The sequence below is a fragment of the Conger conger genome, chromosome 15, assembly GCF_963514075.1.
Source record: "Conger conger chromosome 15, fConCon1.1, whole genome shotgun sequence".
NCBI lineage: Eukaryota > Metazoa > Chordata > Actinopteri > Anguilliformes > Congridae > Conger > Conger conger.
Window position 1 is genome coordinate 17,549,240 of NC_083774.1, and position 21,257 is coordinate 17,570,496.

Below are 21,257 nucleotides of genomic sequence, written 5' to 3' on the forward strand. Positions count from 1 at the left end.
TCAGGCAGTAAGAGCAGTCGTCTGGCAGTCGGAGGGTTGCCGGTTCGATCCCCCGCCCGGGCTGTGTCGAAGTGTCTCTGAGCAAGACACCTAACCCCTAAATGCTCCTGACGAGTGGGTTGGTGCCTTGCATGGCAGCCAATCGCCGTTGGAGTGTGTGAGTGTGTGTATGAATGGGTGAATGAGAAGCATCAATTGTACAGCGCTTTGGATAAAGGCGCCGACCATTTATATCAGACAAAGTCTTCATTTTACCAGATGAGTCCCGTGGAACGTGAAGTGGGCATTAAGCACTCCCAGAGCAATAACTCATGCGCTTGGCTGATATTTACCTCCGGAGAAGGTGAGCGTGGTGCTTCAGGTTGATTGTTTTTCATTCTCGGGTCCACTCGCACCCCTGTGGTTTCTCATAAGCACCCTCGCTAAAGGGCCTCGCGCTGCTGTACAGAACAGCTGCTGCTTCCAGGAGTCCGGTCCACCAGCCTTTGATTGGGGGTCCAGTGGAAAACTGCTCTCCAGTGAAGTATCCCTGTCGGTTATCCTCCTCTCCAGTGTTCCTTCTGTCCTGAGGATGCCACACAGGACAAATTGGCAATTGCTAAAGAATTATGGGAGTAGGTCATCGTTGCGGTGACTGTTCTGTTGAACTTGAGACACTTCCTTGCCTAAAATGACAAAAACGGTCAAAAACAATATTTCCTAGTCTGCTGTGGCACCTTCAGGTTTTCAATTTGTTAATAGAAAATAAAAATCATGTGTTTTGAATACAAATTGGTGCATGATACTCAAAAGCATTGTTCCACCTCAAATACCTTCTGGGTTTATTCACCAAGATCAGAATAAATGCTCTACAGCAGCCATAGTCAAATCCAATTGAATTCAACATCAGCCCTGGTTTTCTTTTCTCTTTGGCAATTAGCTGACCAATTAGTGCTGCTGGGTGGGCAGACTGTCTTCACACCGGACTCCCAGATAAAGAAAGGGTGGAGAACCAGCAGTTCTCAGAACTCGAGGACCATCATTTGATGAGTCCTGCTCTCCGGTATGTTCATGACACACAGATGGACATGGATGAATATTCATCTGCTCAGGCTTGTCATTCCTCCTGGCTAAGAGGCCAGATAGAGAAGAATAATGGCCTCAAATTACCGCAGAGTAATTTATTATTAAAAATGTTGCACATGCCGCCGTGTTCGGTGTTGTAATCGTGAGTTCAAAGCTGGGAAATGCACGGGGGTATTTTTATCTCAACATGTCAGCTTGCCCTGAGTTACAGTGTGTGGCTGCCTGTGCGGCACGCTTCGGCGGAAGACGTGAGCGCGTGAACAAACATCTCGCACGTTTGCCGAATGACGCACATCTCACACGTTCTGCGGGTGACTCACACCGCGCCCGCGTGTGTAGCCCGCATACACGCGTCTCCCCCCGCGGCCCGCACGTGGCCGACCCGGTCCTCCCGCCCTGCCCCGGGTCCTCCCCGGCTGGGTGTGTTTGGTCTCCTCGCTGTCAGAGCGCCGTTATTGTCTGCCTCTGACTCAGACGGAAAGACTTTAGTGAAAGGTTAACGTCGGCGTGGAGACGGCTCCCAGAGGACTCCCTGTCAGTCGCTGTGGGAAGAAAGGAGAAGAAAGCGGTGGTGTGTGATGAATCGCGTCTCCGTGCTACAGCCCTGACTCCGAGTCGCTCCGTACCCTTTCATAGGAGGACGGCGGAAGAGACCATTCTGATTCCTGATTGGAAAACGAGCGGCGCTTTTTCTTTAGACTTTGAGTGGGCTTGATGAATAAAAAGACTGAGGCATGCAGAGTGATGTCATCTCACAGATGTGATGTCACAGCAGCGCGTGTGGGCTGGTGTAGCTGTTCCTCGTCACTGAGGACATGTGTGGGGGGCGCCTATCGCATAATGGTTAAGGTACATGACTGGGACACGCAAGGTCGGTGGTTCGATCCCCGGTGTAGCCACAATAAGATCCGCGCAGCCGTTGGGCCCTTGAGCAAGGCCCTTAACCCTGCATTGTTCCAGTGGAGGATTGCCTCCTGCTTCGTCTAATCAACTGTAAGTCGCTTTGGATAAGAGTGTCAGCCAAATGACTTGTAATGTGTGGTTGTGAGTGCATCAGGAGCCGCAAGTCACGTCTCTGCTTTCCGGCTGCAGAGAGAGTGTGTGGATCAATGAGGGGTGTTCATGACTCTTCGCTCAAGTAACAGTGTTTAAAGTGGAGGGGGGACAAAGAGAGCAGGGTGTCTGACTCTGCACATGAAGAGGTCACACACTGTTGATCGCTGTGAGGTCGCTGGCTTTCATCAACTCCACACAAGACAGGCCGCTCCATAGGAAGCTGTGAATTATTCATGTTCAAGAGGCAAGTATTCACATATTTGATGTCTTGTGCATAGTCCCATATATGCTGATATAATTAATTTTCTTTGTCATCTCTATCATGATTCATATTCGCTCTTGTCTAATAAGCGAGTGCATAATCATTTCAGGACCATGGACAGCAAACATAAAAAGAAATTAAAATAGGCATACTACATGAATACTTAAATACTTGTCTAACCTTGGATAAGTACTCCAGATTTCTCTGGATGAGTGCACTTGAGGGTTGTCATAATATCAGGACATAATAATGGCATCCTACAATGGTATTTAATAATGTAATATTACCATTATTTCTGACTGTATTGTAAATGAGCAATACTGCCCAATTCAGCCGTGAATACTTTCCCTGCCTCTCTGCCGAAGGTAAATCTCCAACCCTGTCCCACCACACACACACACACACACACACACACACACACACACACATTTTCTTAACATCATTTAAAATCACTTGGCTTGAATCAATGGGCTGTGCTCCGAGAATTATATTCCTCCACCCAACTCTCCTCACCACCTCTCTCCATTGTTTGTTTTCACAAAAGAGTTTGCTGTTATTGACCTCAAAAAGCAAATGCTGGAATTGAGAATCCATTTTGGAATTGGGTTTATGATTGAATGCTGGCTGAGAAGGGCCAGTGTGGGAATAAGAATAAATAGAGCCTCTTCTGTATGGCTCAGTTTAAGAAGGGATTATTCTGAAGGGCATTTCCCCGCTTACCTCCGAGAGCTCTGTCCCACTGCAGACAAACAGGGCAGGGATGGGGGGCTGCACAGGAGTGCTTCTACCGGACTGTTACAGATATAGACAGACAGACAGACACGCAGGCAGCAGACAGACACGCAGACATGCAGATAGATACGCAGGCAGGCAGACAGGAAGACAGACACGCAGACAGACAGACAGACAGACACACAGACAGGCAGACAGACACGCAGACAGACAGACAGGCATGCAGACAGGCAGACAGATAGATTAATAGATAGACAGATAATTACATTTATATAGCGATATTCCAGACACTGAAAGAACCACTTACACTGATGCGGGAGGAACTTGCCTTGGCCACCACCAGTGGAGAGATATGTGGAAAGGGATGGTATGTTTATGCTCCACAGTTGCAGTGGGCCTTTTTTGAAACGTTATTTTGAGCCTTCTCTTTGCCTTTTAATCAGAGTTTGGGCTGCTCCGTTGTGTTTTGTTGGCCTGCGTGCTGCAGCGTGGTCAGGTTGGCCGGTGTTAACTGGGACCTTCTCTAATGTCCGCTCCCTAAGCTGAGGCAGCAGTCTGACGCACCAGAGGAGTCCCTTTGGCTTGATGAGGGGAAGGGATCCCCTGTTGACTGAAAGCATTTTTCTCTGGCTGGAGGAGAGGCCCATTGTGCAGTGCCTCGTTAGACTCCTTGCCCCGGTCAGCACTGGTGCATTATGGGACATGTAACTGCAGAGAGAATGCTTTAGCTGGACACATCCCATCCAGGCCCTGTATATGAGCCTTATTTCAGAATGTGTCTCCTCTCTTTTTATTGTTAATAGGAGAGCACATATTGACCTGGAAACAGCGGCCATTTTAGTGCTTCTATTCAGCCGCAAATGGTTCAGATGGGAAGTAATGTTCCTTCCAGCTGTGACCCAATGGTGTTTTATCATGCTGCTTTACATCGTTAAAAGTTGTCCACGGGAGTGATTTTGGTGTTATAAATCTCAGTCTCATGAGAAGGAGGTAGGGAAGGAGTGGGCGAGTGTGAAGGAGCGTGACTGAGCAGCTTTCATTTTTCAGCACTCACGGACGCGTTGGAAAGGCCCCGCAATCGGACGGGTTTACAGAGGGTTTGAGCGTAGCTCCACCGCTGCCTGTGCTGCTCAAGTGCAGACCTGATTATGCATTCAGCACAGACAAGGCTCACTTCTCACTTCCCCTGCTTCGCAAGATATCGGCTAAAAAAATATATAAGGCAAAGTGATAAAAATGAGCTGAGCTTGCTTTAGTTCCCCTATAAGCTTGTAAATTGCTTCTTCTGAAACTGGTATTAGAAACCCACACTATGCAGGCTACACACTGTCCTCCCCCGCCCTTGCTTTGTAATTCCAGTTTAAGTTAAGTTTAATTACGCTACTTCTGGTGATGAAGCAGGAGTAGCAGAGTACTCAGTAGCGTAAGACAATGTCAGAGTCTCTGCTGTTTGTCAGTAGATGTTCTGTCACTGCATTGTGAGTCTCACCTGTCAAGCTTATTAAAGGCATACAGCACAAGCCTAACCAGGTCTGCATTCTAATGTGATATCTGCCCAGCACAAAGGGGTTCTTGGCTAATAATCGACTGCTGAGTTACTACTTCTCACAAACCACGTGTGACATCACTGTGCTTCAGTCTGTAAATCTAGTGTTACATCTGCACTCTCTGAAATAAAGGTGCGAAAAGTGGCTAATAAGGTACAAATGCTTGTTGCTGGAATGGATCCCTCTAGGTATACAATTTTCTGCTTGGAAAATTTACTCATTTGTATCCGAAAAGAACATTACTTGCGGGGTACATTTGGGAAATTTTATATTTGATGAATGAAAGTGTACCTCCACTGGCGCATTCCTAAGAGTGTGTAAATAACTCAAATAAAAAGGATTATGAGCAGTAACAGATTGATTTTGTTATATTATTTGTGCATACTAATCATACTAACTGCATACCTTTGCTGAGGAGTTGCTGAACTGTTCGTCCCATCGGAGCAAGCGCTCCGGTCAAGGATATGAGGACGTGTGGTATCTGGGCCATGAAGGACTGCAGTAGTGCCGTCTGAGCCGTGATGAATGAGCCGGGCTGGACTCTGAAGATTCAGCCGCGGCAATTCCGGCAGCAAATGACTGCCGGTTACCGCGCGCTGCTCTGCGTCTCTCCCGGCGTCACGCTGATCCGCTTTCTCCGTCCCTCGCCGTCTGCCGAGACGTCTCCTGGAATCCGTTTCTGTCAGGCGTCGTCTATCTGAGCGCCAGCCCCTCTCAGGAATAACGGCCGACGCGTTCATTTAGGCGATCAAATCTGCACCGGGCCCGGGCTCTTACAGGTGGCATAAATCGGTTCCGCCGTTTGTCGCAGTTATAAATACGTCGTCTCAAAGGTGTCACCGGGTTTCTGTGCTCATTTGCCTCCAAAAATTCAGAACCGTGATTTTGAGGGTTTCGGGTGGCACTGAGGGAAATAAAGTTGCCCGGGACACTGCAGTATATCACTGTCTGAATGATGAGAAATAGCTCATGGTAGCTTCTGTAGATCTACATAGAGCATTTTTCTATGAGGCATTTCATCCCCATTTCTCTTTATTCCCTACGGGACGAGGGGAGGTTGTAATGCTCAGTCATAAATCTAGGCCTGTCCTCGCTCTGCAGTGTCCCCGGCTCGTTGGGGAGAACACAAACTAGCAGGTTGCATCCTTCAAAATATGTGCTGCCAACCGTCCCTTCCCACTGCTGGATCCCTGCTGCTGTTGCATGTGACATCGCTTTCTCAGTGAAAACAGCTTTAACTGCTCTGTCGCTTCTCTCTGCCTGTAATCTGAGGTAACCGTACTTTATCTGTGACCGCAGTGTGTATTGCATGCACTCTGTATGACCGTAGTCCCTGTGACCGTGTTGCTCCTCTGACCGGGTCTCCCTTGAGTGTGATCTCTGAATGACTGCACTCTCCTCACAACAGTGTTTCCTGTGATCTTTTTCTGTGGAGGTGATCTTAGTCCATGACCCCTGTCCCTATGAGTGTCTACTATCTCTTTCTCTTTCTCTCTCTCTCTCTCTCTCTCTCTCTCTATGTGGCTGTTGACCTTTCTCCCTCTCTCTCTCTTTATCTCTCTTTCTTGCTTGCTCTTGCTCTGACTCTCGCTCTCTCTCTCCACTGTCAACCTTGAGCCGTGCCCCCGCTGGGAAATGCGGCCATTACAGCCCAAACTCATTACTGCCTCCTCAGCAGGGGCTCTGTCCAGGGCGCCTTGTTTTAACTGATAGAGGTCAGGAACTGATTAAAAGTTGAAAAGTAGGGGTTAATCACATACTGACCCCCCCAGGCACTGTTGTGTTCCTCAGTCCATTTTAATCAATGAGTCTTCAGGGAAGGGACTACACTGGGGCTCTGCAGCACACCGACACAGGAGCACATACTGCACACTGTCTGTCTGTCTTCCATTTCTTCTTTTGCCTTCTTCTTTTCGTCTCTCCCTCTCTTTTTCTGTCTCTGTCTGTCTCTCATTCTCTCACTCTCTCTCACTCAGTCTCTCACGGCCACACACATTAATTTGCCGTGGGGCAATGTGACATTCAATGTTGTATTGCTGTGTTAGTAAAAACATCTAGCAGTATAGGCTGGTAATATTTGAGGCTGTGTTACTTACCCTGGGTTACCCAATGCTTCTGACAGCACTGGAGTTGACTGTGGCATAAGCATGTAATCAGCTGTGATCTCCTGAATGGACGCATTTTGATGATGATAGAGAAAACTGTGCACTAAAATAATAAAGGGACTGAAATTGATGAAGAAATATAAAATAAATTATTGGATGCTTTTTAAATGCAAGTTTTATTAGTTACATTTGTCAAGGGTTTCTACCAAGCAAATGAGCACCTGATTATCACTTACTTAGCAACCTTTAAGTGACCAGCAGATTGGTGGATTTGTCACTCTGAGACCTCTTTAGTGTGTGAGCCCCCGTCTGAAACTCAATTTGTCCCTGTTCCACTGCTTTGCCAGGCTGGCTTTAATGTGACCCCTGTGAGGACCCGTAGCTTCTTGGTAATGAATGAATCTGTCAGGTATTACAACTCCTGTGTCTCAAAGATGTTTCCTGAAAGTCACCGGGGTAAAACTAGTGCGCGTCATCCAATTAAGTCCCTAGTTTTCCCAAACACGGTTTTCTGATGACGCCCGCAGGTTGTTTGTGTGCGATCGGGGTCTGGATGTGGCTTCATGGCAGTGATATCCGTGGCTCTCCGGAACATTCCTTCGCGGTACAGTGGAGTGCATTAACAAGACATACTGTGTGGCCGTCCGCATTTCGCCTGGGTGCACTCTGGGCTGGGCCAGCAGGACAGCTTCACCTGCCCCCCTCTGATTTTCTGATGTTTAAGCAGGTTTTCATGGCCTAGGTTCCTCCTGCTTATCCTGCTGCTATAAATCCTGCTCCTCAATTTGCCAACTCACCGTGGGTGTTGTCGAAACAGAAGAAAACAAAGTTTCTATTTTGTGATTAAAGTAAGGCCTTGAATGCTTTATGATAAAAAAAAATGGTTTCTGATCTTATTTCCGAATCTTTTAAACTTTTTATCTGTGAAACCAATGTACACATTTTGTTCTGAACGCCGTTGAACGAAGGTATGATTAGTGTTTTTATTTTTTTTAGTGTTTGAGTTTTGTGGGATGTTCTATTGACATTGAAGGTCACAAGTTGAACACTTGCTTCCATTTGATGTCAAGAAACCGCAATTAAATTTGCAGATTTTTTTTTGCAGAGGCTTAATTAGTCTTTAAAAATCTCAAATTAGGTTTGTAATACCGCGGAAACAAAACCGGAAAGCCAGCAAAGAGCAATAACTGAAACTAATGTGTCTCTTTGTGAGGGATGCGGTCTTTCCTGGTCAAATTACAACAGCTGTGGAAAAATAATGGATGTACAGGCTGCACAAAAAAGTCTAAACATTTGTTTGTTGGGGAAAACATTCCCCCCGATCTCTCAAAGCTCAGCTAATTACGATGTCTTGTCACAGAGGTGCTGCAGACTAAACAGTAATTTGTGCTGCGGGGATGAGTGGAGATGCCACACTCCTCCTCAGCTGGCGAAGCTCTGTAGCAGTGTTCCCTCCCTGCCCTGCTTCACCATGGCCTGCGTCACAGGAACCGGCCCGTTCATATGCCAGCGAGGCAGGCCGCTCGTTTATTAGTGCCTAAACCTGGGCACATCTGGATTTGTCCCTTATCTTTGCTCGACATGGGTTTCTTTTTCTTTTTTTTCTTTTGTTTATTTTACAATTCCCCACTATCCCTCTAACAAATCACAACAGGAAGTGGAACAAAGCTGGCTGTTTAGACGAGGGCCGCTGTTCCCCGAGCACATTTTTCATCCAGTCAGGAGCCCTGTGCTCTGGTGCAAAATATGACAGCCTCTGCCCCGGTCGAGCCGGCTGACGTGCTGCAATTGAATGTCCCTGTCGCTGTGTGCCAGACTGTAGCGATGTCATAAAGTGCCCAGGCCGGTGAGGGCGGGCGGGGCCAGGGCGCTCTCAGCAGCTCATTGGGCGTAATCACATAGCTCATCGAGCCCGCCGTGAGTCGTTCCTGACTTCCCGCCGTGGCTAACGAGTCTGGCAGGTGAAAACGCGCGAAACGCGAGCCGTCTGTCACGGCTGTAATTAGCATGTTAGATCTGAGCGAACCGCGGCTGGCCGTTGGGCGACAGGCGTCTCCGTGGCGATTGGCGCCATCGAGGGGGCTGATGGCCGGATCTAAAGCCGTGCTCAAAATGGTGTGAATCGCTTTTCCTGTAAGTACCTAAGCGGTTTAATGGTTATTAAGCCGTCCTTTTATCTAAATTCTGCTCTGACGCACAAACGGGGCCTGTCATGCAGTAGTATTACGGTACGTAACAGTGTCACATTTCTGGATTCATGAATATGAATCTATCAGAATACAAGTGCAACATGTTATGAGTTGTTGGCGGGGTTTGGCTCTGGTAGCCTGGCATATAGTGGCGCATTGCTTGCGTCACCGCTCCTGTTTCTCTGGCGGGTGTTGAAATGGCAGAAATGTGACCAATTTACTGCACTTTATTTCGCTGGCATTCACTGCTCCATTATGCTAATGAGCAAATCTGCACAGGAACACTGCACTGCTCTTTAAGAGGTTTCCTTACCACAGTAAACAAGCTCATAACATTTTAAATGGGATCGCCTCAGATCCAAGCAACTTTTTAGTCCTATTAATCATTTTGCCTCAGTTTGAAAGATAATAAGTAACTTTAATAATGTATAGGTTTTGTTTTTCTCCATTGTTAAGGTTTTTTTGTTTTTTTATCTTGTGTGGTAATATGCTTATTTTTTCTTAATAAAATATCTTCATTATGTCAAGAGAACCATTCAGAGATAATCAGATTCACAATTAGGCATCATTGCTTTTATGTGTAATAAGCCTTGCCTAAAATAACAGCAATCTCTTTTGATGTGTAAATTTGTCATGCCTTTATAAGGAAAAAAAGAAATATATTTCTGTGAGATTTCCTGAATCTTATGAACTAGGAATTGTTTTTTGCATTCGGTTGATTCACAAAAAGGGTGAGTCATAAAGCCTTAAGGTCACATCAGAAGTTAATGAAACTGTTCATAAAATGACCTTGTCCTAACATCACCAGTGTACAACACTAACCGCCTGTATGTGTAACACTCTTTTCCACTGCATAAGTATAATAGGTTGATATACAGTATAGCTGGTTTGTAATAGCAGTGACCATCTCTAAGAAGTCTGCTGGACTCTTTTCCTAGGTGTGGCCTTACTGTGCTTCCAGGTGCTCAGAATGGAAAGGACTGATCTGTGTCTGTGTGTATGTGTGTGTGTGCGCATTCAGGCATGTGTGTGTGTGTGCGTGTGTGTGTGTGTCTGTATGTGTGTATGTGTGTGTGTGCGCATGCATGCATGTGTGTGTGTGTGTGTGTGCGTGCATGCATGCGTGTGTCTATGTGTCTGTGTGTGTGTCTATGTGTATATGTGTCTTTGTGTCTATGTGTCTATGTGTGTGTCTGTGTGTGTGTGTGTGTGTGTGTGTGTGCGCGCATGGCCATTGTCCCTGCATTGCAGTGTATAACAAAACCAGTCTCATCCCTGTTTTATGTGTTCTGCCCCCCAGCCACTGACTAATATAGCACTCAGGTCCCAGGGAACCCAGGACCCCCTAAGCCTCCACAAGGCCTGACACTTGGGGGAATAATTAGCCGGAACTAACCCAGGGACAGATCTCATCTCTCCTTTGCTCTTTCATTTCCCCTTCCTGCAAAATGAGCGCGAGAGAAGAAAAAAACCGAACAAAAGCAATGACATCCCGCGCCTAACCTTGTTTTAATTACCGTGCTCGATGAACATGACAAGCAACTTAAAGAGGGAACGCACCGGAAGGGCACGTGCCATCTAATGGCTCCATCTGCTTGGTATGCCAGTGGCGGGCCGGCTGTAATTATTGACTGGCTGTTGAACAGTGATATCTGATTCCTCCGGGTAATTAGGGCACAGCAGCGTGGAGCAGGTTTACGTAGCACAGCTGTGAGGCCCAGCTACAAAATAAACATAAATTGTTCTCGTTTTAATTCATATACCATTGGTTCTGTTCGTATTTCGTATTTTTTCATTATCCGAGCTTAACCAATAAAGTCAGCTATTTTGCAGGACCTGAAATAGTAATTTCCATCGTTAATTGAAGTAATTTCCCCCCATAGTTTGCTGTTATTTTCTTTGTTGTTTGATTCAGGTGCCTTTTTGATTGAAGGAGGAAATCCAATTTTGGACAGGAGGATTGAATTAGTCATTTTTCTTTCTTTTGAAATACAAATGGCTCTCTGGCGTGGTAGCAGTTGGAAAGCGTTCATAGGAAATGGGATGAGCAGAAAATGAATGCAGAGGAACCTTTCCCTTCCTCTGCATGTGCAAAGTTGTGTGCAATAGTGACAGACAAAGATTAATTCTTACATGTGACACACACACACCCACACACACACACACACACACACACACAATATCACACAATTCCGGCAGTGTTTTTAGCTATGTCTGTCAGAATCGAGTCCTGCAGAGTGTCTGCTGGGTTTCAGTGTATTTTAGTGTGATTGGCTAAAGAATCCACAAGCCTTGTTCCAAAAGGCCTTAATTGGCTACTGATTGGAAGGAAACCACAAATACCTGCAGACACTGTGGCCTCCCAGGACTCAAGTTTGACACCCCTGTTTTAAGCCTTTGAAAAATAAATTCATTTCTCAAACTTGAGTGAAAACGTGACATTTTGAAATATCAGTGGAGGTTCATTAGTTTGAAACGGCAGAGTTTGAAAGCATGTCTGCTCATTTTCCTGCACCTGTTTTTTTCATTTTCATGATTAACAAGTGTGCCAATTTAAATAAGGGTTATCCATCATCAACTGACTAGGTTTCATTTAATTAGATTCAATACAGTTGTTATAATAGTGCACCACAGTGCTCAGTTTAGTAAAAAGTATTTTTGAAGTATAAGTTTTTAAGTATTGTACTGTACATTGATAGTGATAGATTGTGTCCATCCTCCATTGTAGTGTCTGTGGTTAAATGTGCTGCATCTTGAGGCGTTTGACTCCACCATTCTGTTTTCTGTGGATTTTCACTAAATCCTTTTATGAGTAACTTCTTCTCTAGGCTGTTTTGATGTGTTTCTAGAAATGTGAGAGTGGTTGTTTGTTCCTCTCACTGTTTTATTTCCCATCTTCCTCCCTATCTTTTTGCCTTCTTTGTGTTTCACCGTGTGTGTTTTAGATCAGCAGTTTCTGACGTGCTCAAACCACCCGGTCTGGCACCAACATTCATTCCACGCTCAAAGTCACTTAGATCACATTGCTTCCCCATTCTGACAATTGGTCTGAAAAACAGCTGAACCTCTTGACCATGTCTGCATGCTTGTATGCATTTAGTTGCAGTCACATGATTGGCTGATTAAATATTTGCATTATCAAGCTGATGTACAGGTCTACCTAATTTCCTCCTGTTTTCTGATCCTCTTCGTATGAATGAGACTGAGCTGCACTAGCTCTTAGTATTGCTGTACTATTTATATGCAAGTAACGGAACGTTATGCACAGTATCTAAATGTATGCCGAAGTATATCCATTTCGGAAGACATTATTTATTGTCACCTCTATGAGCAATTGTATTCACATGAGATTCCAATGAATCATTTAAGCTTTACCATAGTATCTCCATTAAGTAGAAGTAGGACAGTACAGTAGGTAACAGGAAAAACCTTCTCTGTGGGACCGCAGTCAAGCTTTTTAACCACTGCGAGGAGGAAGAGGGTGGAATTTCCTCGATTTATATCTGCAGTGGATGAGACATGCATGCTCATTTTCCCCTGCTGAGAGCCATTTGGCGTCAACCCCCTCCTTCACGCATATTGCTATTGTTATGATTTCATTTCTTGACAAGTGATAATATATTTTTACATGAAATAATAAAGATGTCATGTCTCCGCTCAGCGCTTGTTCTCGTTTATGAGAGTCATTATTGTGTAGTGTATTGTACATCGGACGTGTTGACTGCAAGTAATGCCAAATTTAATTAACTGCATATATACTGTATATAGAGTTGCGCTCGCTAATGTAGTGTTATTGCCCGTTTATTTAACAATAGACTCATGCTTGCATTTATACAAATGGTATTTGTATTCAGATGTCGGATGTGATTATATTTAAACAGACACATCATTAGCTATTAGTCACACCCATCTCTCTGCACTGTTTAACATACCACAACATACTTGTCTTATTAAGGACAAAGGACAATAATTTAAAGCATTAATTCATGAGCTTATTTACTTTTTTCAGTTCAACAGTTATAGCAACAAAAACAGACACACACACACACACCATATGTGTCCATCCTGTTTACTACAGTATGTTGCCCAACACAGTGAATGATGTGTTGCACTTGCAAGCTCAGGTGTTTCTAGCAGATATAGGCACAGGAAAACAGGCTTAATGCTGGAGTGCTTTCAACCATGATTTTCTTCCCTTCCCTTCTCTGAAACTGCACATAACATAGTGCTGTCACTGTGTCCTTTGCATCTGGCCATCCTTAAATTCTGATAGAAAAGGGCATTACTTAGACAAAGCAGCTAATTCTGTACAGGAGGTTACTTAGATAATATTACTGTGGATATTATGGGTTTTATCTTTTAGTGGGAAGAAGAAAACGAAGCCAAGCAATATTACTTTTTATAGTTACTGGAAGGTAGAAAGGCAAGGCAGAGAAAAATTATCGGCTCATATATGGTAGTTACTGTATTTAGTATCTTATCTTTACATTATATATCTCTCTCCCTCTGTCTCTATCTCTCTATCTCTCTTTCTCTGCCTGTTTTTCTGCTCTGTCTCTCAGTCACACAGTTGCAGCACAGCCTCACTTGGGGGAAGATCTCATTTGTAGCTCCCGCAGATCTCCCTCCGTAGCCTGGTTAATGTCTCTTCAGATGGAGAACTAGCACGCTAAATCACAGGCCGACATGGGAACGCCACGGCTGATCTACAGCACCGGGCGCCGGTTTGTAATCTATTGGGGTGGTGCTTTGTGCCTTAGCCCTTTCTGTGACACCTGAATTGTGATTTAAAGGCCCCAAAATGTCCTCTGTATTTCTCTTAACAGAGCTGATATCCCAGGGCTGTCAGCTATGAAATAAGGAGGACTGTTTTTAATGGGGACAGGAGAGGTGCGTGAGCTGGCTGGACTCGCGGGGCCGGTCTGGAGAACAGGAATATTGCGGTATCGGGAGAATTCTCGGGTTCAAAGCAGGGTGCTGCGTCGATGCGGCATGGGGAAGGTAATTAGAGGAAGATTGGTTCTTCCAACTGACCATCAGTCACTGGGTCCTTAGGACCGCACACGCTGGCAGGTCGTTGAGGGTTACGCCGGGGGAACTGTGGGGAACAGCTTAACACCAAGCGCTAACGCAGAAATGATAGCTTGTGTGGAGCTCGAAGAGACGCCTTGTCTAAAAAGCTGTGAGACAAGATCGCTGAAGGAGGTGGTGAGTTGTGAAGGGAGAAGATGGATCCCTTTGAATAAAGAGTGGAGTGTGGTCGTGTTGCTCTTTTGTTCTGTCAGCCTGACAGAAAGCTTCTCTCTCTCGTCGCAGATCACGTTCTTCATGCTGCTGTCGGCCGTGTGCGTGATGCTCAACCTGGCCGGGTCCATCCTGTCCTGTCAGAACGCCCAGCTGGTCAACTCCTTGGAAGCCTGTCAGCTGGTAAGTGGGATTGTGGGATAGAGTCCCTTCCCCCCCAAGTGATTACGACTTCATAAATTGTACCTAGCTGTTCTCTGAGTGTTGATTTCCTTTCTGAATGTACCTTGCGGCTTGCTCAGTCGAGAACAGCCACGTAATGAATGGAGGTCAATTAGGCCTGTCTTACACAGCCTGCCCTGAGGTCTGTCATTTACACATGCCTAATTACTCTGCCGAGTAGTATGTCAGTGAAAAAGAAATTAAGGCCAACCACTCCGTTTCTTTGTTAATACTATGATTACGTGCTGACTGTTTGCTTTATTACCCATGTAAGCTCACATTTTAATTACTCTAAAAAAATGTAATCATCTGTCATCTGAGAAAGGTCTACTCATTCGTCTGGGGAGACGGTCCTCCATTCTCCTGTATCAATTATTTGGAGGCTAACTCCTAGTGCAACCGGTGACTGGGTTCATTAAATAAAAGAAGTTACGTAGCAATTTGTTCTTTGTGACGGTGAGGAATTAATGGCCACTGTATCCTGGCAACCACTCCAAATTCAGCAAATTTACGAAGTTCTAGATTATCCTAGAAGGCTCGTAATGCAACACATATCTCTAGGCTGTAGACTTGTATTGCTGCTTGCGTGTGTTGAGAGTTCAGTGATTACATGTGTAATTTAATGTTGCCGTGTAGAGTCATGTCTCATGAAAGGACAGTGGTGTTCATTGGACATTGTATTCTGCATAGCGTGTCCCAAGGGTGACTAAACCTAACAGACAAGGCACCCAGTCAGGTAAAGCACAGTGTTGAAAACATGGAAGGTTGAGCACAAAAGCAGGCCATCCTCCACTCTTAAGACCTTCAGTTACTTTTTGCCCAAGCTGTTATTTTCAAGAACAATGCTTACGTAAGGGCCCAGACACCAAGAGCAGTTGCAAAATACTCCACCTCAAAGTACTACTTTATTTGGTTGCAGTAATTCAGTTTCCTATGTCATACTACTTAAAACTTACTGGTATTTAATACTTGAATTCACGTATAATAAGCATAGCTACAAAATAGAAAACTGCACAGACGAATAAACAATCATGAATTGTTTTTAATGCGGCCTCTGTTTAAGAATGAGGAAATGCTTTCATTTATAGGTTAATTATTCAGTGATATGCTGCTCCAAATGTATTTGTTTGGAAACAAAGCAAAAATTAACAAGTCCATTATAGTTTTCAGTTTCTTATATTTTTCATTTGGTGGCTTTGTTAATTGTGTTTGTGTGTTTGGACAAAAGCAGGATGGTAGCATTGCCTTACACAGTGTGTCCCTCTGTTCTGATAGTGAAGTACAATGGGATATTGTAATGGTATGAATTAGTGGAACAGCAACAACAACACACCACCCTCCCCAGACCCGTGTTTTGTTTGGCTCCTCAGAATGGCTGTTGAGCACAGACTCAAGCTCAGCGGGGAGTTCTCAAAACGCTCCTCTCGTTCTCTCTGCCGATGACCCTGCATCAAGCTTGTGGTCCCTGTCACAGAGGATGGATTTTAACAGGGGGTAAGGGCCGGGGAAAGTCTGAAATTATAGTGATATATCTTCTTCATGACAACATGTCTTAAATTCTATGGATTTGGTGCTCTGTTGATGGAATAAATCCCCCCTACTGGTTACTGAATGTGGAAAAAGCCAAGGAATCTGGCAAAGATGCTGGCAGTGTGATGCAGTGACTCAGACGTGAATCAGATGTACAGTACACCACTGACTGTGCATACAAATCATAACATGCTTTGTTACAGATTTCCTGTGTGTGTGTGTGTGTGTCTGTATCTGTGTGTGTGCGTGTGCCCACATGCGTGTGTGTGTGTTGTGTGTGTGTGTTGTGTGTGAGTGTCTGTGTGTGTGTGTGTGTGTGTGTGTGAGTGTCTGTGTGTTCCTGCCTGTGTGTGAATGTGGCACAAGCTCTTATATAACATGCACCTAGACCCCTGTGGGGGTGATTGTCCGAGTGGGGACACAGTGGCGCAGGCAGCTATGGTTTCCATTTCTGGAAGTTCTTCTTTAGTAATAGGAACAAAAGTTGACTGGGGTCTGGGACAGGCTGGACTGTACTGGAGGCCTGTGAGGTATTTCCAGTCTGTGCAGTCAGTGTGTGGGTGAAGGACAGAGCTTTCAGTCAGGGAGAGATGCATTTCTCCTCTTCAACTGGAGAAAACGATGTGCACCTCTCTCGGCTGATTTGAAGGGCTTCTCATTTCGGGGTAAACTTTAGGGCTGGAATGAATGAATCATTAACAGTATCGATTTCAGTTTACAGTGTAGACACTTTTGTGTTGCTTAGTTCACAGCTCACAAGCTAGTGTTTCCCAAGTTGACCACTCCACTGAACAACAATTACTGATGCTAATTATTATTAATGCAGTTAATAATTGTAGTATTGGTCTGTCCTCCCTTATTAATGGCAGGAAACGATAATGCATTGCAATAAATGTTTGTTTAAAGCACCAGAGCCTTTGGAAAATAGGTCTATTTTTATATAGAGGTTCAGTCGTTAGTATTTCAGTTAATATTAAATGTCTTGTTTTTATTTAATTAGCAAAATGAGTAATCTTAGAGGAGTAATACTTCTGCCTTCTGACTGGCAGTAATTGGTTCAAATTGGTTATCGGCATTTGGGTAGTGAAAAGGCTTTATTTGTATCAGGAAGAAAAGCTGAGCCTTTTCTGTATCACTGCAGTAATGGATGCAGTCAGGGTTTTTGTCCACATGAGTATTCCCTGTATTACTGCAGTAATGGATGTTCTGAGGTTTTGTCCACATGAGCATTCCTGTATTACTGCAGTAATGGATGTTCTGAGGTTTTGTCCACATGAGTATTCCTGTATTACTGCAGTAATGGATGTTCTGAGGTTTTGTCCACATGAGCATTCCTGTATTACTGCAGTAATGGATGTTCTGAGGTTTTGTCCACATGAGTATTCCTGTATCACTGCAGTAATGGATGTTCTGAGGTTTTGTCCACATGAGCATTCCTGTATCACTGCAGTAATGGATGTTCTGAGGTTTTGTCCACATGAGCATTCCTGTATCACTGCAGTAATGGATGTTCTGAGGTTTTGTCCACATGAGTATTCCATTTAACACTCTGTCCCCCCAAGCAGTCACATAACTTGTCAGGAAGATTGATGCTTAAAACAGAAACCAGGTATGTGTGTGTGCGTCTCTGTGTGCATCTGTGTGTGTGTGTGTGTGTGTGTGTGTGTGTGTGTGTATATATGTGTGTGTGTGTGTGTGTGTGCGCAAGTTTCTAATTGCTCTTTGTCTTATGGTCCTATATGTTCTTCATGTGTTGGTCAAATGAACATTACTATTCTATTGGTTTTCTTTTGCTTGCCCCAATTTGCTGATTTTTTTTAAGGGCATTTCAACGAGCTGGCTTTTTAAGTAAACAAGCCTGGCAACACACAGGCTTTTCACATTTTAATCTCACTTGAGATATTCCGAGGCATACAAATAAATGAATATCCGAACAAGAAATGAATAAATTATTAAAACTGCCTGTCGCTATGGGAACGTGAGAATGACGGAGGCACGCGGGTCGAGCGCCCCGCTGCGCAACGTGCTTTGCGTCGACGCCCGCGTGACTGAGGAGCGTGGGTGCCGGAGCGGCGGGCGGTGAGGTTCCTCCTGGTGCGTCTGCGGGGTGTCTGCAGGGTGTCTGTGGGGCGTCTGCGGGGTGTCTGCGGGGTGTCTGTGGGGCGTCTGTGAGCCTTCAGCGGGGCGTCTTAAAGACACGCGGAAGAGCGGAGCTGTTTATTGCTCCGGTACATGGGTGACAAAGGGGGAGCAGGGAGCATTTGTCAGGTGAAGCACTCCTCCGGTGAAGAGGGAGGGCTTTGATTCATATCTGAAGTGACTGCTCCCGTGCCTCAACACTCACAGCTCTCTTTAGCCTGGCCCAGCCCTGGCCCGTCCAGATCAACACGATCTGATCTGCCTCTCAGAGATACGCGGCTTATGGTGCCTTGTGGAGATTTTTAAGCGATAGCCCTAATCCTTCGGCTGCGGCTTTATTGGGGAATGAAAAGACGGGGAGGAAAGGGTAATTGAACCGGCCCACCCCCCGTCCTGCCCCAGCGCTACACAGATGGACACTTCTAAAGGACATTCGCTCATATCGGGCCTGTTTGTTTGAGGCCCGCTGTTTGGGGCGCTGCTCCCAGAGGGTTGTGACAGAAGGTTATAAACGCCTTGCGTATCCCAGAGGGCCACGCTGAGGTGAGCTGGGATTGGGCTATCGGCCCCCCTCGCTTCGGCAGAACACGAGGCAGCCAATCGGGGACCGGGTGCAGGGGCCAGGCCGGGACGAAGGCAGGGAAATCTGTCACTGTCGCTACCGCGGGGACGGAGAGATTAGCATATTGGATTATCCGCCTCTCTCTCTCCCTGCATGACACGCCTCCGTGGAGACTGCCGCTCCACATGACAGAAATATTAATGGTGTCGTCTCTCCGATGCCTCTCTCCCTTCCTGTATGACTACCCCCTTGATTTTAGTATTTTTGTTCTGTGACAAGCAACACAAATAGCAGTCACCATGACAACTCAAACAGCACACACACCCTTCCCATCTCAGTCCTTTGCTGAGCAGATCTGTACTGGAAGCCAGCACTCAGGTGTGTGAGCGTGTGTGTGTTTGCGTATGTGTGTGTGCATGACTAGATGTTTGCATGCATGTGTGTACACTCACTGAGAACTTTATTAGGGACGCTGAACTAATACTGCGTAGGGCCTCCCTTTTCTCTCAAAACAGCCTCAATTCTTTGTGGCATGGATTGCACAAGATGTTGAAAACATTCCTTTTCCATTCATGCAATTTCTGCAGATTTGTAAGCTGCGCATTCAATCTCCCTTTCTACCACATTCCAAAGCTATTGGATTCAGATCCGTTGACTGGGAAGGCCGCTAAAGAACATTGAGCTCATTGTCATGTTTATGAAACCAGGTTGAGATTACTTTTGCTTTGTGACATGGTGCATTATCATGCTCGAAATAACCATTAGAAGATGGGTACATTGTGGCCATGAAGGGATGGACATCAAATAGGCTGTGGCATTCAAGTGATGATTGATTGGTATTAACGGGCCCAACGTTTACCAAGAAAACATTCCCCACACCATAACACCACTGCCACCAGCCTGTTGATGCAAGGCAGGTTAGGTCAATGGATTCATGCTGTTGCTGCCAAATTCTGATCCTACCATCTGTATGCCTCAGCAGAAATCGAGATTCATCAGACCTGGCTATGTTTTTCCAGTCTTCAACTGTTCAGTTTTGGTGAGCCTGTGCCCACTGCGGCCTCAGCTTTCTGTTCTTGGCTGACAGAAGTGGAATCCGATGTGGTCTTCTGCTGTTGCAGCCCAGGTTCGACGTGTTGTGCATTCTGAGATGCTTTTCTATTCACCACAGTTGTGGTTATCTGAGTTATCGTAGCCTTTCTGTCAGCTCAAACCAGTCTGGCAATTCTCCGTTGACCTCTCATCAACAAGGCGTTTTCATCCCGCAGAACTCCCTTTGTTTTTTATTTTGAACTCTAGAGACTGTTGTGTGTGAAAATCCCAGGAGATCAGCAGTTACAGAAATATCAAACCAGCCCGTCTGGCACCAACAATGTCACGGTCGAAATCACTGAGTTCAATTTTTTTTTTTTTCATTCTGAGGGGTAGCTGCACTCAGAATGAGTGACAGCTTTCTCCTCTCAATACACAGTGGAGGCAGAGAGGCCACTCTGCTGGATATTTACCCGTGTTTTATGTCCACTGTCAGTAAGTGCTGTTGCTGGATGTGTGGGGTGGGGGGGCGGCAGGGGGTGGTGTTAATGGCTCCTGTGTCCTTTAAGGATCCACTGAGCTTTGACTGCAAATTTGTCTTTGCCGTGCCTCAAGCATCTGGAAGCAGTCTGCCCTTGCAGTGTGTGCAGAATACAGAGCCATGTACCATTGGTGAAGTTGTATATTTTACTGTACCATAATGTTGTTACTGAAATCTTTTTTTTAAATAAACGTGCAGATTGTTTCAAATAGCATTTTAATTTGACTGTGTTCATGTTAATTTATTTGAAATGATTGAGGAATGAATTGTGATAACCTTGTTGCCTGCAATTCAATATGCTACAGATGGGCTGTGTTGCACATTGATATTTCCCCTGGGGCTTGTCTTTCAACAGATGATAAAGCCCAAATCAAGGGAAAATTATTCTGTGGTGAGCAGTGTGGTAGCTTAGCATCTCCCTACAGCATGCAGGAGAGGTAACGGGTGTAGGTTTGTCCACTCTGTGTTGTTGAACCTGGACAGGAGCTGTTGAGCTGCATTGATATGTTGTCCACACAGCCAACAGGAACCGGTCTGTAACCTGCTCCAGGTCTGATCTGGGCCTGGCCTCTCTGTCCTTCCTCTCCTCTGCAGATCAAGTTTGACAGTGATGGAGTGTGCGTGTGCTGTGAGCTGCAGCACCAGAACTCCGGCTGCAACAGCCTGGGAGAAACACTCAAACTCAACCCCCTGAGGGACTGCAACACCATCCGCCTGCGCCTCAAGGTCTGTGTGTGTGTGTGTGTGTGTGAGTGTGCACGTGTGTTTGTGCACGCGTGTGTGTGTGTGTGTGTATGTGTGTGCGTGTGAGTGTGAGTGTGCACGTGTGTTTGTGCACGCTCGTGCGTGTGTGTGTGTGTGTGTGCGCGCTCGTGCGTGTGTGTGTGTGCGTGTGTGCATGTGTGCTTGAGTGAGTGCGTGTGTGTGTGTGTGTGTGCGTGTGCATGCGCAAGTGTGCGTGCAAGTGTGTGTGTCTGCCAGTATATACATGTACACATGAGTGTGTGTACCCATATGTACATGCTAATGTG

General features: G+C 45.6%; 1 protein-coding gene across 4 annotated transcripts in view; it reads left to right on the forward strand.

The window, feature by feature from the left end:
• Window positions 1-21,257, forward strand: part of LOC133111712 (protein ENTREP2-like) — a 104,481-nt gene that overhangs the window by 64,851 nt on the left and 18,373 nt on the right. For all 4 annotated transcript variants that reach the window (XM_061222260.1, XM_061222261.1, XM_061222262.1 and 1 more), the window contains exons 3-4: window positions 14,273-14,383; window positions 20,821-20,952. In XM_061222260.1, coding sequence (XP_061078244.1) covers window positions 14,273-14,383; window positions 20,821-20,952 — 243 coding nt within the window. The remainder of the gene's footprint in view (window positions 1-14,272; window positions 14,384-20,820; window positions 20,953-21,257) is intronic.